This window comes from Myotis daubentonii, chromosome 3 (assembly GCF_963259705.1).
Source record: "Myotis daubentonii chromosome 3, mMyoDau2.1, whole genome shotgun sequence".
NCBI lineage: Eukaryota > Metazoa > Chordata > Mammalia > Chiroptera > Vespertilionidae > Myotis > Myotis daubentonii.
In genome coordinates, this window is record NC_081842.1 from 133,991,566 (window position 1) to 134,009,356 (window position 17,791).

Below are 17,791 nucleotides of genomic sequence, written 5' to 3' on the forward strand. Positions count from 1 at the left end.
ATAGCAGCACAATTCACCATAGCTAAGATCTGGAAACAGCCTAAGTGCCCATCAGTAGATGAATGGATTAGAAAACTGTGGTACATCTACACGATGGAATACTATGCTGCTGTAAAAAGGAAGGAACTCTTACCATTTGCAACGTCATGGATGGAACTGGAGAGCATTATGCTAAGTGAAATAAGCCAGTCAATGAAGGAAAAATACCACATGATCTCACTCATTCATGGACAATAGAGACCATTATAAACTTTTGAACAATAATAGATACAGAGGCAGAGCTGCCTCAAACAGATTGTCAAACTGCAGCGGGAAGGCCGGGGAGGGTTGGGGGGCAGGAGGTAGGGGGGTAAGAGATCAACTAAAGGACTTGTATGCATGCATATAAGCATAACCAATGGACATAAGACACTGGGTGATAGGGGAGGCTAGGGGACTGTCTAGGGCGGGGGGATAAAATGGATACATATGTAATACCCTTTGTAATACTTTAAGCAATAAAAAAAAATAAAAATTTAAAAAAAAAAAAAAAGAAAAAAAAAAAAAAAAGGATTTCCACCATCTCCCTCATTAATAACCCATGTTTTTTATTATGGAAATTTTCAAACATTCATAAGTGCAGGGAGAACAAGTATAATAAAATTTGTGGCATCTATCACTGAATTTCAATATGATTCCAAATTTGTTGAATCAATTCTATTTCCCACCACTTTTTTGCGGGGGGGGGGGGGGATGAGTGCAGCATATAAGAAAATTCAAACTATTATTTTATCTATAGAAACTAATAGTGAATTTTTTAGACATAACCACAGTGACATTATCTAATAAAATTAACATTTCCTTACTATCTTCTAATAGCCTTGTCCATGTTCAAACCTATCTCAAAAATGTCTCTTTATAACTGATCTGTTTAAATCAGGGTCCAAACAAGGTCCAGCTGCATTTGTTTGCTACGGTTCTTAATCTCTTCTAACCAATCACTCTCCCTTTCCTTGCTCTCCCCTTTTCTTTCATGTCTTTTATTCTTAAAAAAGTTAGATCAGCTGTTGTAGAGAATTCTAATAATATCATTATGGATTTGGATGACTGTTTTTCCTGGTGTTATTTAACCTGTTTCTCCATCCCCCACATTTTCTGTAACTAGCTCTTAGAGGTTTGACTGGACTCAGGTTAAGTTGGGGGCAAGATTCCTTCAAAGGTGGTTCTGTAAACTTCCTATCACATCAAGAGGGACATTATTTCTTTTTTTTCCTCTCTCCCTTTTTTAAAGTTTGTTCTTATTTATTACTCTTAGAAAATCCCATTTTCGACTGGACTCTGCCTTAGAGGTAGAAGCTCTCAGAGAAGGTAGCCCATGCCTCTTGGCAATCTGTTCCTGGAGTTTTTCTTTGGTCTCTTTCACTCGCTTGGCCAGAAGTTTAGCATATTCTGCAGCCTCTTACTTATTTTTCTTAGTACATTGTTTCTTCAGAGCCGACGTTTATGTTGAAGGACACGTGGGGTAACAGGACACTGAATCTCGGGTACTTTGGTCTGAGGTTTCTAACCTTCTTTCTCACAACATATTGGTGGATATCATCTTCCTCAGAGAGACTGAAAAGTCTGCAGATTCCACTAGCTCTTTTGGGCCCCAGGTGATGAGGCACAGTAGTATCAGAACAACCAGGAATAAATCTTTCTCCAGGAACATCTCTTTTGGTCATGTTTTACGATGATCAAGTTGAGAACTCAGATTGGCATCCATAAGGCAACCCTGAACAGATCTGCTCTCTCTCCCCAGTTCTTGGTCTATGACAGGAATGCCCCTTACTCGGCAGCCAGCAGACATGGCCAAAAGACACCTGCTTAATGGGGAAACCTTGTTTTTTCATCCCCACCACTAATTCACACCACATAGCCCTCCCATTCTTCATCCAGAGTGTCAGCAGCAACTTCTGTGGCCATACGCTTCTGAGTTTGCGTTCATCGTCCACCTCAATGAGTCTCTGGCAGCCAGATGCTGGAAAAGAGGTGTTCAGCTTCATCCTGAAGCAGCGACCGCCTCTGAAGTCCACGAAAAAGAGGGGCATCATTTCTGGTTCTCCTGTACAGGGAGTTCAGGTGTTAACAGCCTAATCCAATCCTTACAAAGTTTCCATTCAACTTTCACCCAACAGTTTTATCATTTCCTCCTCACTGCTGTCTGATCCATGACTTCAGGAGGTGTTCCAAATTGATGATTTCAATTCTCTTGCTCCTCATGCCTTTGCTCTTCTAGGAAGAACTCTTCCTCTTTGGAGATGCACTCATGAAAGGCAAGAAAACTTTTGATTCTTTCCCTTTAATTTTTTTTCTACAATGAGTTGGTGTTTTGCAACCTTCAAAAAACAATGAGGGTTTTGTAGCATCATTTTAAGCTTGTGGTTTTTAAAATAAATTTAATATGTTTCAATCCACTGCAGTCGGTGTTCCTTTGGATACTCACCCTGCCCACATTCAGCAGCGGGAGTCCTGTCCAGGAGGCGCCTGGATCTTTGGTCGACCAGCAGCCTTGGCTATTCCCTGGCTCTCCGCCATGAGAGCTCCTGGATTCTCCCCATACACATTTCCCACCCAACCCAAAAGCTGTCCGATTCGCGAAGAACCCATCCCTTCTGGTGGAAAAGTACAGTATTTACAGAACACAATCTGGGGATTCTCTGCTCATTGTTCCTCACAGACTAACTAGGCCTTTTCTACAGAAAAATAAAAACATGTTTGTTTTAGAGAGAATCAAGTTAGTTCTGATAGTTCCAATTTGAATCTATGATTATGGTGTTTCATTTAAATTTCTTACTGATCTCTCCTTTATGTTTAAATATTAGTTGTAATGATATTAACATTATTGTATAATTACATTATCCTACTATGTACCTATAATAGTCTCAAAAAAGCAATACCAATATTTTTATTAATAGCAATAAAAAATTACTGAATACTGATAAGATATATCTTACTAGTGATGCCCAGTCAAAACACTGGATTTTAATGTTACTTGAAATAATTCTTCTTTGGCTGATTATGTCATCAACTTAATATATGGTATATTCATTTATTTTATTTTATTTCCAAATAAAATTTGGGAAGATTCTTTTGGGAAGCTGCCCGGCTTTTTTATTTTTTTAGATTTAGTTTTGTTTCATAATTATGTAAAACAGTTAATGGTTCCAAAGTCAAATGTAAGACAATGCACATTAAGAGAAGTCCAGCTTCTATCTTGTCCCCTCTTCATTGTTCCCTGCCCCAAAGGAAACCACTTTGTTCGCTTTTGGTTTATTCTGCCATTGTTTCCTTTAAAGACATGAGCAATACACACATGTATTCATATCATTGCTCGCACAAAAGGTACTACGCTGTAAACAAGGGCTACACAGGCTGCTTCTCTTCATGTAGCCACACCCTGGAGGAGGTTCTGTAACCCTGCAGAGCCCCCCTCACTCCATGATGAAAGAGGTCCATTACGCGGGCATAGCACAATGTGTTCAGTCTGTCTCCCACGGTTGGCCATTTGAAAAGCATTTTTGCTACCAAACATTTCTATTAGAACAGGCGTTCCTTTCTCATCTACCCCAGCCCCCACCCTCATAGCTACGAGGAGGGAGCCTTCAGTTCTTTTCAGCAAGAAAGGCTACAGGTGGCGAGCTGCTCCTCATGACTCACCCGGACATCGGCTTCCCCGGCACTGGCAAGATCCTGACACTGCAGGTTGTAGCCTCCTTCCCAACTGGAGAGAATAAGCTGCCAAAGAAACAAGAAAGGTGAGGGATCAACACAGGAATTTGGATAAAAACAATTTCCCATTCACGTTCCTAGTTGGCATCTACTTAAGGTTTGAGTAAAACTTCCCAGAACTTGACTTTGCTTTAGATCCTGTCCTTAAACACTTATTGTCAAAGAGTTTAATTCTTGCTGTGAACTGATACCAATGGTTACAGTCCTTACAGAAGTTAATGTAATTTACTTCTAACATTTTTTCTTTTTAAATTAAGTCTAAAAAAGAAACAGAAGTTAGCTATCATTTGAGTAAAAAAATATTTTGTGTAAGGAATTACCTGCTCATATATTTCCACAAATGAAATGTAGAATTAAATGTAAATAAATGTGAGGAAACTACACCATCCTATCTAATAAAAGAGAAACATGGTAATTAGCGTACGACCGCTACCCTTCCCATTGGCTAATCAGCGAGATATGCAAATTAACTGCCAGCCAAGATGGCGGCCGGCAGCCAGGCAGCTTGAAACTAACATGAGGCTTGCTTGCTTCAGTGATGGAGGAAACCAACGTTCCCCGCCTGCCTTGCCGGCCTCTGAGCCTGCAGTTTGAAACACTGTAACAAATATAGAAGCTAAACAAAACCCCAGACATCTGCTTTCAGTGAGCTGGGATCTCAGAGCTGGAGTTATACATTGTTTCGATTATAGAACCCAAACAGACCAGATACCTGCTTTCAGCAGCAGAGGCCTCAGAGCTGGAGCCAGAGCTAAAGCTGGCCCAGAACAAAAAGAAAAAAAGAAAAAAAGGACTGGTTGGGAGCTTCAGTCACTCGCCAGCCTGAAAACAGCCCTCAGCCCCTCACCCAGACTAGCTAGGCACCCCAGTGGGGACCCCCACCCTGAAGGGTGTGTGACCAGCTGCAAACAGCCATCATCCCCTCACCCAGGCTGGCCAGGCACCCCAGTGGGGACTCCCACCCTGAAGGGTGTGTGACCAGCTGCAAACAGCCATCATCCCCTCATCCAGGCTGGCCAGGCACCCCAGTGGGGACCCCCACCCTGATCCAGGACACCCTTCAGGGCAAACCAGCCAGCCCCACCCATGCACCAGGCCTCTATCCTATATAGTAAAAGGGTAATATGCCTCCCAGCACCGGGATAAGTGGAGCCACGAGGCCTCCCAGCACGGGGATCAGCAGAGCTGAGAGGCCTCCCGGCACCGGGATCAGCGTGACAGGGGGCAGCGCCCAAACCCCCTGATCGCCCTGCGGCTCTGTGTGTGACGGGGGGGGGGGGGGGGGAGGGAGGGTCACAACCTCCCTATCCGCCCTGCTCTGTTCATAACAGGGGAAGGCGCCCCAAACTCCTGATCAGCCCTGCTCTGTGCCTGATACGGGGGAGCTCCCCAACCCCCTGATCGCCCTGCAGCTCTGTGTGTGACAGGGTGTGGCGCCCCAACACCCCAACCCCACGGGCCCTGCTCTGTGTGTGATAGGGTAGAGCCATAACCTCTCCATCGGCCCTGCCCTGAGTGTGATAGTGGCGGCGCCTCAACCCCCTGATCGGCCCTGCTCTGTGGGTGATAGAGGGCGGTGCCCCAACCCCCTGATCCGCCCTGCTCTGTGTGTGACAGGGGGCGGTGCCCCAACTCCCCTATCGGCCCTACTCCGTGAGTGACAGGGGGGAGCTCCTCAACCCCCTGATGGGCCCTGCTCTGTGCGTGACGGTGGGGAGCTCCCCAACCCCCTGATGGGCCCTGCTCTGTTTGTGACAGGGGGTGGCGCCTCAACCTCCCCATCGACCCTGCCTTGAGTGTGACAGGGGGCGGTGCCCCAACCCCCCAATTGGCCCTACCCTGAGCGTGACTCAGGGTGGCATCGCAACCTCCCAATCCGCCCTGCTCTGTGCATGACAGGGGGCGGCACCCCAACTCCCCAATCAGCCCTGCTCTGAGCCCGACCAGGGGCTGCACTAGGGATTGGGCCTGCCCTCTGCCACCCGGGAGCAGGCCTAAGCCAGCAGGTCATTATCTCCCGAGGGGTCCCAGACTGCGAGAGGGCACAGGCCAGGCTGAGGGACCCCCTCTTCCCCCCCGAGTGCACAAATTTTTGTGCACCGGGCCTCTAGTAATTTTAATAATACTCTATATTGGTATAGAATATTTATCTTACTTGATCATCTCAATAATTTTATGAAGTACATATTTAGTATCATTTTACAGATATGAAAACCAGGGCTCAGGAGAGTTCTTATGCCACTTCTTCATTAATCTATGCTATGTGGTAATCAAGCATTTGTGTGACTATAATTGATTAATGCCCATATTCCCCTAGCTCAAAATAAAAAAGCTCCATGAAATCTATGCTTTTTTTCATTCATCTTTGTATCTATAGTCCCCTGTTCAATGCCTACCACATAAAAAATCCTCAGTAAATACACAAGTAAATTACATAACTAGAAAGTAGAACAATGGTTGGAATTCAGGCCTTTTAATTCCTTATCTAGTGTTCTTTCCACAAGAAAGGTTTTTTATTCTTTGTGGAAAATTCTACAGAAGAGGTTTTCTCCCTTCTTTCCACTATTACCAAAGAAAGTTAAAATTCTAAAATATTGCCCTAACTGGTTGGCTCAGTGGATAGAGTGCCGACCTGTGGACTGAAGGGTCCCAGGTTCGATTCTGGTCAAGGGCATGTACCTTGGTTGTGGGCACATCCCCTGTAGGAGGTGTGCAGGAGGCAGCAAGGAGATCGATGTTTCTCTCATTGATGTTTCTAACTCCCTATTCTTTTCCCTTCCTCTCTGTGAAAAACCAATAAAATATATATTTTCAATAAAAAAATTCTAAAATATAAGGCATTTGGCTTTGATTTACACAAGGTATTATATACAAAAGCTTTCTCTCTGCTGCTTATTAGAAATGTGTAAAGGCAGAGAACTGTCAAACTATATACATAGAGCAGGAGGGACAAGATGTTAATGAACTGAATATTTAAAAGAGATGAGCACAAAAAACTTTATATATATATATATATATATATACACACACACACACACACACACACACTAGGGGCCCGGTGCATGAAATTCGTGCACTGGGTGTGTGTGTGGGGGGGGAGTGTCCCTCAGCCCAGCCTGCCCTCTCACACATACTGGGAGCCCTCAGGCGTTGACCCCCATCACCCTCCAATCACAGTATCAGCCCCTTGACCAGGCCTGACGCCTCTGACAAGGGCATCAGGCCTGGGCAGAGGACCCCCAGACCTCTCCGATTGCTGGCTCTACCCCTTGCCCAGGCCTGATGCCTCAGCCAGAGGCGTACACCACCATCACCCTCTGATCACCTGATCGGCCCCTTGCCCAGGCCTGACGCCTCCGCCAGAGGTGTCAGGCTTGGACAGGGGACCCCTATCTCCCCCTGATCACTGGCTCTGCCCCCCGCCCAGGCCTGAGGCCTCTGGCCCAGGAATCATGCCTGGGCAGGGGACCCCCATTTCCCTCTGATCGCTTGCTCCACCCCCTGCCCAAGCCTGACGTCTCTGACCCAGGCTTCAGGCCTGGGCAAGGGGACCATCATATCCCCCCAATCCCCGGCTCAGCCCCCCGCCCAGGCCTGATGCCTCGGCCAAAGGAGTTGACCCTCATCACACTCCGATCACCAATCACCGGATTGGCCCCTTGACCAGGCCTGAGGCCTCTGGCAGAGGTGTCAGGCCTGGGCAGGGGACCCCCAGCTCCCCACGGTTGCAGGCTCCGCCCCTGCCCAGGCCTAATGCCTCTGGCCTAGGCGTCCGGCCCGGGCAGCGGGGACCCGCAGCTGCAGCGGCCCCGAGATCGTGGGCTCTGCTTTAGGCCCAGGCAAGGGACCCCTAGCTCCCGGTACTGCCAGCTTCGACCGTGCCCAGCTCCCATCAATGGCTCCACCCCTACTTCCTTCTATCACTGGCCAGGGCGGAAAAGGCGCCTGATTCTCCGATCATGGCTGGGGGGCAGGGCTGCCTTTGCCCTGCCCCCCAGCTCTTAGCTCCCCCCTGGGTTTCCGATCACTGTCAGTGGCAGGGGGCTTCTTCCTGCTTTCCCTTTCGCCTCCCTGCATTGTGCCTACATATGCAAATTAACCGCCATCTTGTTGGCAGTTAACTGCCAATCTTAGTTGGCAGTTAATCTGCATATAGCCCTGATTAGCCAATGAAAAGGGTAGCGTCGTACGCCAATTACCATTTTTCTCTTTTTTTTCTCATATATATATATCTACACTAATAAAAGAGAAAAATGGTAATTGGCGTACGACGCTACCCTTTTCATTGGCTAATCAGGGCTATATGCAGATTAACTGCCAACTAAGATTGGCAGTTAACTGCCAACAAGATGGTGGTTAATTTGCATATGTAGGCACAATGCAGGGAGGCAAAAGGGAAAGCAGGAAGAAGCCCCCTGCCACTGACAGTGATCGGAAACCCAGCGGGGAGCTAAGAGCTGGGGGGCAGGGCAAAGGCGGCCCTGGGGCCGCCTTTGCCCTGCCCCCCAGCCATGATTGGAGAATCAGGTGCCTTTTCTGCCCTGGCCAGTGATAGCAGGATGTAGGGGTGGAGCCAGCGATGGGAGCTGGGCACGGTCGAAGCTGGCAGTCCCAGGAGCTAGGGGTCCCTTGCCTGGGCCTAAAGCGAAGCCCACGATCGCGGGGCCGCTGCAGCTGCGGGTCCCCGCTGCCTGGGCCGGACGCCTCAGCCAGAGGCGTCCTGCAGGGGCAGGGGCGGAGCCCGCGCGATCGCAGCGCCCCCCGCTGCCACTGCAGGTCCCCGCTGCCCGGGCCGGACGCCTAGGCCAGAGGTGTTAGGCCTGGGCAGGGGCTGATCCGGTGATTGGTGATCGGAGGGTGATGAGGGTCAACTCCTCTGGCCAAGGCATCAGGCCTGGGTGGGGGGAGGAGCCGGGGATTGGGGGGATATGATGGTCCCCTTGCCCAGGCCTGAAGCCTGGGTCAGAGGCGTCAGGATTGGGCGGGGGGTGGAGCAAGCGATCAGAGAGAGATGGGGGTCCCCTGCCCAGGCATGATTCCTGGGCCAGAGGCCTCAGGCCTGGGCGGGGGCCAGAGCCAGTGATCGGGGGGAGATGGGGGTCCCCTGTCCAAGCCTGACACCTCTGGCGGAGGCGTCAGGCCTGGGCAAGGGGCCGATCAGGCGATTGGAGGGTGATGGGGGTCTACGCCTCTGGCCGAGGCATCAGGCCTGGGCTGGGGGCAGAACCAGTGATGGGGGGAAATGACGCCTCTGTCAGAGGCGTCAGGCCTGGGCAAGGGGCCGATCCTGCGATTGGAGGGTGATGGGAGTCAATGCCTGAGGGCTCCCAGTATTTGAGAGGGGGCAGGCTGGGCTGAGGAACACTCCCCCCCAACACACACACCCAGTGCACGAATTTCGTGCACCGGGCCCCTAGTACTAGTATATAAAAGTCTAAGCGACTGACCGATTGTTTGACCCTTCGACTGGTAGCTATGATGCACAATGACCACCAGGGGGCAGACGCTCTGACTGGTAGCTATGACACGCACTGACCACCAGGGGGCAGATGCTCAATGCAGGAGCTGCTGAGCTGCGGCGATGGCAGTGGCGGTTCTTGGGTGATGTACCTGGAATCAGAAAGGAGGGAGCCCGATTCTGGGGTGCATCACCTGAGAACCACCCTTTTGCAATCTGGGATCCCTGGGGGATGTCAGAGAGCCAGTTTCGGCCAGATCCCCACAGGCCAGAATGAGGGACCCCACCAGTGCATGAATCCGTGCATTGACCCTAGTTTATAATATTTTAGAATCTTGTTTTTACTCTACTACCCTGACTTACCTCTTTCCCTCTAATCAAAGCACTTTTCAGTTAACATCATAATTACAGATTACCAGGATAAATAGATCCAGTGAAAGGAAAAAAGACTGAATTTTCCTGATGGGATCTATTTATTACAAATCACCCTCCACAGTCCCTAGAGTTTTATGCACTTGGTGCTCAAGTGGAAACCAGTGACGGGCTACAGAAGATCTAAGGATACTTAAAAGTATAGGTGAATTTTTGTGTATTAGTGCATTTTTCAAACAGGAAAGCTGTTTAACACTGTGCAGAAAGGTTAATTAATATCCTCTATTAATATCCTCTACAGGCTACAGTTCTGTAGAAAGGAGCTCTAATCTCTTCACTGTACCCTAACAATATAGCAGTGGAGAGGACACACCATATCCTGTACCCTGCGACATTTCCTGCTTTAATTAGATTTATCCAGGCCACCCCCATCCCTGTATCACCTCTGTAGAACTACCTGACAATTTAATAGCTAACAGCAGAATTAAGAAGCCAAGCTACAGGAGGCTCTGCCTCGCCCTGAACCATTCCTAACCCACTAGCTGGGTTGGTGTGCAGGAGCCATCCAACCTATGTGCTGAAGAAAACCAGGCTGTCAAACAGGCTTAGCCTTCAGGAGGCGAGGGCTACTCCAAAGTACGGCTAGAATCCACGGGCTTCTCCCCATCTCCACCACCTTAATCCAAGCCACTAGCATCTGTTGACTGTTGTACTGCAATCGTATCCGAACTGGACTCCGCTTCTATTCTTGCCCCACAACTCACTCTCATGTCCATTTTCCGTGTAGCAACCAGAATAATCTATTTTAAAAGGGAGATCATATCGTTCCCCTCATTAAAATCCCCCAGTGGCTTTCCATTATACTTAGAATAAAAGTCAAATGCCTTACAAGGCCCTATTTGATATGCCACATCCCACCTCATCTTGAATCATTCTCTCCTGTCTCCTGTGTCCTTGCTACATTGTTTATTTTTATGGTCCTTCAACACCAAGCTTGTCACCGCCTCAAGAACTTGACACTTGCTGTTCCTCCTGCATGAACATACTCTCCCCAGATCTTTAGATGCCTGGCTTACTTTCATCAGTCAGTCTCAGCCCAAATATCACCTCCTCCCAGAGGCATTCTTGCCTACCACCGGCCATCATCCTTCAATGCACTAGGGCAGTGACTGTCAACCTTTCTCATCTCATGGCACACACACATTACTAAAATTCTGCAACACACCAAAAAATAGATATTTTTTGCTGATTGACAAAAAATAGGTATAATTTTGAATCATTCACACCAGATGGCTATTGTTGTGTTGGCTGTTACAATTTTTTTTATTTGACAATCTTTATTTCAAATCTTTTATTTGAAAAGAGGCCAGTGCCCCTGACTAAATAGTTGGGTACTGCATTTTTAAAAAATATATTTTTATTAATATCAGAGAGGAAGGGAGAGGGGGAGATAGATAGAAATATCAATGATGAAAATCATTGATTGGCTGCCTCCTGCACATCCCCCACTGGGGACCAAGCCCGCACCTAGAATGTGCCCGTGATCGGAATTGAACCTGGGACCCTTTGATCCATAGGCCAACACTCTATCCACTGAACCAAGCCAGCTAGGGTGGTACTGCATGTTTTAAAAATTCTCTGGGCACACCAGTTGAAAATCGCTGCAATAGGCAAAGGCTCTATTCTAGAATCAAGAATAGAATCTGACACAGGGAAGGAACTCAATACATATTTGTTGAAAGAATTAATAATTTTAGCAATAATTTCCTAGACTAAGCAAACATCTGGTCTGGGCATAACAAATCAGCAAGGTTAATGCAACTTATCATTCGACTGGTATCTATTAAATGTATCCCCAACTTATCAAAGAAAAGACCTTATGCCCATCCTGAAAGAGGTTATAATCGGAGGAGCTGAGGAGGTGGCAACTGATAGTAGAGATACAAAAGTGTGAGAAGAGAAAATGGATAAAATTTGTAGTAGGAAACTAGCTCCGTGCAGAAACCATTTACTTGGTTGTTCTTGTTTCTGTTGATGGTGAGTGATGTTCACTTTAAAATGTACACAGCCTTTTCATACTTACTGACTCCTGCGGTTCTCCTCTGTGAGCACTTGTGTGCAGAACCCGCCGCTCCGTCTCTATCCCCCCGGCTAGTACACTTTGCACCACGTGCTCACTGAACAGAACTGATAACCCTAACATCTCACTCATGAGCACCCTTGGACAAGTACCACATCTCCATTTCAGAGAGAAATTGCCTAAAGTCCAGAAGGCCTGAGGGCTTCCTCTAAATGATAGAGGAAGTGACAGATGACATGAATTTGGATCTCCTGACTCCACCACAGGAGCTCCGGCAGGTGTTGGAGTTGCCCCTCTGATACAGCTGCGCCCTGTGACAACAATCCAATTGGAGTATCTTCCCCTTGGTTATACAGGGGTAAATTACTACCTCACAAGCTCATCCGTGAACTAAAATTCACCTAGCAGAGAGCCTAAAACAAAACTTCCCCTTCCAGGGTTAGGTAAATCGGTAAGCACCTATGTATGTAATTTTAGACCTGTCAGCATGGCTTTCCTCACCCCAAACCCCACCCATCTTCTGCTCTCTGACTGATGCCCCAAACTCCATTACTAGTTTTATTACAGTCATTTTAGGTAATGGTCGTTTACCATTATTAGAATGGTGAATTTCAGACTAATGTACATACTAAAATCCATAGGTGAGACAACCTGTTTTTTAGCAAGGATTTATTATTATTATTTTTTAGTTCAAGGATACAAGGAAGGCAGCTATACTTGTGCCATAAACAGCCATTTATAATTTATATGAATGATTTTATCCTAACTTTTCCTTAAAAAAATATTTTATGTTTATCTCTGTCCCTCCTCCTGTCTCTCCCCCTCCCCCTCCCTCTGTTGGTCAGGACTTAGGTTGTATAGGCAGGACAATTGTTTTGTTTTGTTTTTTGTAAAATACCTGGGTTTGGCACTTTACAAAGGCATGGGAAGCACATGCTGTAATGAGAGCAGTTAGAGCTGAGCCGAGAAGAAGTCAGTTCTGAGAAACAGCTATCCCAGGGTCAGCAGACCTAAGATGTGGGAAGTATTCTTTAGGGGACGATGTACTTGTATTTCAGTCAAACTAACTGCATTTGGTATTTAATTTAAAAAATGCTCTGTTACTCAATAGCTGTCTATTCTCAGGCAAATCATGTAACTTTCCTAAGCCACAGTATCATCTATATATACAAAGAGCCAGGCCGGTCACATCTGAAACAACCGAACTTGGACGACCGAACAGGCTGCGTGGGGCGACCAGGCTGGCAGGGGGGTTAGTGAGGGACGACCAAACAACTGAGCAGCAGGCTGTGTGGGGCAACCAGGCCGGCAGGGGGGTTAGTGAAGGACGACCAAATGACTGAACACCAGGCTGCGTGGGGGAGCAGTGAGGGGTGACCAGGCCAGCAGGGGGCGCAGTTGGTGGCAACCAGGCTGGCAGGTGGGGCAGTGAGGGGCAACCAGGCCGGAAGAGGGGGGCAGTGAGGGGTGACCAAGCCGGTGGGGGGGGGGCAGTTGGGGGCGACCAGGCCAGCAGAGGGGGCTGAAAGGGGTGACTAGGCAAGCAGGCAGGTGAGTGATTAGGAGCCAGCAGTCCAGCATTGTGAGAGGAATGGCCAACTGCCAGTTTATTTTTATTATTATTATTTTTTTAATTCCCGTTTTTATTTTATTTTTTTAATTAAATTTTTATTGTTCAGATTATTACAGTCGTTCCTCTTTTTTCCCGCCATAGCTCCCCTCCACCCGGTTCCCATCCCACCCTCTGCCCTTACCTCCACTCCACTGTCCTCATCCATAGGTGTACGATTTTTGTCCAGTCTCTTCCCCCCCCCACACCCCTCCCCCCCCAAGAATAGTCAGTCCACTCCCTTTCTTTTTTTAATATATTTTATTTTTTAAAATATATTTTATTGATTTTTTACAGAGAGGAAGGGAGAGGGATAGAGAGTTAGAAACATCGATGAGAGAGAAACATCGATCAGCTGCCTCCTGCACACTCCCTACTGGGGATGTACCTGCAACCAAGGTACATGCCCTTGACAGGAATCGGACCCGTGACCCCCCCCAGTCGGTAGGCCGACGCTCTATCCACTGAGTCAAACAGACCAGGGCAGTCCACTCCCTTTCTATGCCCCTGATTCTATTATATTCACCAGTTTATTCTGTTCATCAGATTATTTATTCACTTGATTTTTAGATTCACTTGTTGATAGATGTGTATTTGTTGTTCATAATTTGTATCTTTACCTTTTTCTTCTTCTTTCTCTTCTTAAAGGATACCTTTCAGCATTTCATACAATACTGGTTTGGTGGTGATGAACTCCTTTAGCTTTTCCTTATCTGTGAAGCTCTTTATCTGACCTTCAGTTCTGAATGATAGCTTTGCTGGATAAAGTAATCTTGGTTGTAGGTTCTTGGTATTCATCACTTTGAATATTTCTTGCCATTCCCTTCTGGCCTGCATAGTTTCTGTTAAGAAATCAGCTGACAGTTGTATGGGTACTCCCTTGTAGGTAACTGACTGTTTTTCTCTTGCTGCTTTTAAGATTCTCTCTTTGTCTTTTGCTCTTGGCATTTTAATTATGATGTGTGTTGGTGTGGTCCTCTTTGGATTCCTTTTGTTTGGGGTTCTCTGCACTTCCTGGACTTGTAAGTCTATTTCTTTCACCAGGTAGGGGAAGATTTCTGTCATTATTTCTTCAAATAGGTTTTCAATATCTTGCTCTCTCTCTTCTTCTGGCACCCCTATAATTCGGATGTTGGTACGCCTGAAGTTGTCCCAGAGGCTCCTTACACTATCTTCATATTTTTGAATTCTTTTTTCTTTTTGTTTTCTGGTTGGGTGTTTTTTGCTTCTTCGTATTTCAAATCTTTGACTTGATTCTTGAGATCCTCCAGTCTGCTGTTGGAACTCTGTATAATATTCTTTATTTCAGTCAGTGTATGCTTAATTTCTAGTTGGTCCTTTTTCATAACCTCGAGGGTCTCACTAGATTTCTTGAGGGTTTCACTAAATCTATCGGCGGTTTCTAGAAAATTCTTGAAAAACCTTATAAGTGTGGTTTTGAACTCTATATCCAGTAGTTTGCTTTCCTCCATTTCTGTTATTTGTGACCTGTTTCTTTGTCTCCGCATTTTTTATGCTTCCCTGTGTTGGTAGAGTGCTTTCTGTGCTAGGTGTCCTATAGGGCCCAGTGGCTCAGCCTCTCCAATTACCTGAGGTGGACACTCTTGGTACACCCCTTTGTGGGCTTTGTGCACAGTCTTGTTGTAGTTAAGCCTTGATTGTTGTAGGTATCACTGGGAGGAATAGACCTCCAGACCAATTGGCTGTGAGAATCAGCTGTGTCTACAGCGGGAGAACTTCTGTGTTGGAGACACCCTTCTTGGGCAAGACTTGCTTCAGTGGGGCTTTGGTGCTCACTGAGTCTGCCCCCTGAGTGTGTCCCTTTTGGATCTGAGGAGTTGTAATCTGGATGGTCCCACTCTGACCACTGGGTACACTGGCTGTTGGATCTAAGGAGGTGCTAATTTAGCCTCTGCCTGAGGCTACCCAGCAGGAGCTATGGAGAGATCTGCAGATTCCTCTTCTTTGTTTGGGGTTTGGAGGTGCCCAGATGAGGCCCAGCTGTGAAGCAATGCAAACTGCTGTGGGGCCTTGGGCCTTCTTTTGGAAGTTCAGGGTCTCTCTGACCCAACTGCAGTTTGTTAGGTAATTTTCAGATTGCAAAGGGCCAGGCCTTTCATATGCAAAAGCCTCTTTGCACAGCTTGGGTGGGGCGGGGTCTCAGGGGATCAATAAGGCAGAGCAAACAGCTATGGCTGATCCTCAGTCCTACCCTAAGAGGCCCTGTGTCTCAGTGTCCCGGTAATCGCTGCAAGCACCTCTGAGAGAAAGCCGCCCTTGAGTTCCGACCGATGCCAGACAGTCCAGTTTCTCCCCGTATGAGTCTGGGTCCCCAGAGACTCACCTGGAACTGGAGTTCAGAGCAGTTGGGAGCTTGTGTCTCCCCCCCGATTGAAAAAGACAACCGTGTCCTCAGTTTCCAGCCCTTTCCATGTGCACCACGTCTTCAGCTGCCAGCCCTTTCCACGTGGGCCTTTGTACCTCTGCACTTTACTTCCGCACCTTCTTTGAGTCTCAGTGTGCTTTTCTCTTTCCTTCTAGTTGTAGAATTTCCACTCAGTCAGCTTTCCTGTGGGTCTGGATGATGTCCGTTTTATATTTTAGTTGTATTTTTGAAGTAGTTGTGTGAGGCAGCAATTTCTGGTGTTTACCTATGCTGTCATCTTGGTTTCTCTCCCAACTGCCAGTTTAAACCAGCAGTCAGACATCCCCTGAGGGGTCCCGGATTGAGAGAGTGCAGGCTGGGTGAGGGGACACCCCCACCCCGTGCCTGAATTTTGTGCACTGGGCCTCTAATAATCCATAAAAGGAGAAAATTATTACATATGATTTTTAAACACCCATTCAGATCTAAACTGTGATTTTAAATTATAATGGAAGACTAAGGACTAAAGAAATAGGCCTAAATTTGGATAAGAAAAGTCCAAGTCAGAAACAAGACTTAGGGGCTTTTGGTAGGAATGCTATCAGGTGCGGGAACAGGTACCTGGGACCTGAAAGCAGCCTGAGAAGCTCTGGGAGGCTGGGTGGGCTTGCCCTTAAATGCCTCCCAATGATGGGAATAGTGGTGGGACAGGGCCAGGTTAGGTGCCCTGGCACTTACCTCCGCCAGCATGTACATGGAGAGAAGTGTGATGCCGAGGTTGTACAAGGTGAGGATGCTCCTCAGGGAGAGAGCAGGCCTGTTCTTCATGCATTTGTTACCCAGCCATATTGAAAGCAGATACATGACAGTAAGAGAGAAGGTAGGGAGGTAAGAGTCCAACATGAACCATCCTCTGACTCGAGAATCTGAAAAGAAACAGACAGTGAGAATCCTACAGAGTAACACTGCTCAGTTATAAGGTACTAGTGTCCTGGTGCATGGATTCATGCACATTGAAAGGAAATTAATTAGAAGCAATACTTTAATATTGCTATTCACATCTTGCTAATGAAAAGAAAACAGGATTCTACCGAGTCTCCTATCTACCTACTCCAGGACTTCTGTGAGGATCAAATGAGGGGCATGGGAAAATGCTTCACAGACATTTGGTTAAACTGTAAAATGTTTGTACCTGGCTATAAAGCAAGACGGGTTCGTGGACTGAAGAAACTCCAAGGATGTTAGTTGCTAGGAAGAGGAAGCTGAGCGTTGCTATGTGACATCATTACCCGGTGCCCACAGTGACTGTTTCCGGGCTGAGCTGTGGGGCGCATTTTGTGCCATGGGGTCTTGGCAGCATTGGCTGTGATTTGGTGGGGTGTCGCTCTGAGGTGATTGTGGGGCCTGTGTCCCACTTGGGGAAAGCCTACTGTTGGTTTGTCGGTGCCAGGTCGGTGGTGCTGTGTATTTTTAAACTAGAGGCCCAGTGCATGAATTTGTGCACAGGTGGGGGTTGCCCAGCCTGCCCCAATCAGGGCCAATGGGCCAGGCCAGCTGAAGGAGGGGCTGTGAGCAGTTGGCTGGCTAGCTCCGCCCCCTGGTTGAACTCCCGGTCGAGGGGACAATTTGCATATTAGCCTTTTATTATATAGGATGGCCAGTGCACGTCATGGCAGCTCCTGCATTGAGCGTCTGTCCCCTGGTGGTCAGTGTGCATCATGGCCACTGGTCGGATGGATAGACACTTAGCCTTTTATATATTTACTAGGGCCCCGGTGCACGAAATTCGTGCACTGGGTGTGTGTGTGTGTGGGGGGGGATTGTCCCTCAGCCCAGCCTGCCCCCTCTCACATACTGGGAGACCTCAGGCGTTGACCCCCATCACCCTCCAATCGCAGGATCAGCCCCTTGCCCAGGCCTGAGGCCTCTGACAGAGGCGTCAGGCCTGGGCAGGGGGCCCTCATTTCCCTCCATCACTGGTTCTGCCCCCAGCCCAGGCCTGATGCCTCTGGCCCAGGCATCAGGCCTGGGCAGGGGACGCCCAGACCCATCCGATTGCTGGCTCTGCCCGTTGCCCAGGCCTGATGCCTCAGCCAGAGGCGTAGACTCCCATCACCCTCCGATCGCCTGATCGGCCCCTTGCCCAGGCCTGACGCC

At 47.7% G+C, this 17,791-nt stretch overlaps 1 protein-coding gene and 1 pseudogene across 2 annotated transcripts in view; both read right to left on the minus strand.

Annotated features, from left to right (window-relative positions):
- Positions 1 to 17,791, minus strand: part of ELOVL2 (ELOVL fatty acid elongase 2) — an 84,242-nt gene that overhangs the window by 11,270 nt on the left and 55,181 nt on the right. For both annotated transcript variants that reach the window (XM_059688598.1, XM_059688599.1), the window contains 2 exons: positions 16,373 to 16,560; positions 3,679 to 3,756 (listed from right to left, as the gene is read on the minus strand). In XM_059688598.1, coding sequence (XP_059544581.1) covers positions 3,679 to 3,756; positions 16,373 to 16,560 — 266 coding nt within the window. The remainder of the gene's footprint in view (positions 1 to 3,678; positions 3,757 to 16,372; positions 16,561 to 17,791) is intronic.
- Positions 720 to 3,671, minus strand: LOC132230715 (small ribosomal subunit protein eS6-like; annotated as a pseudogene).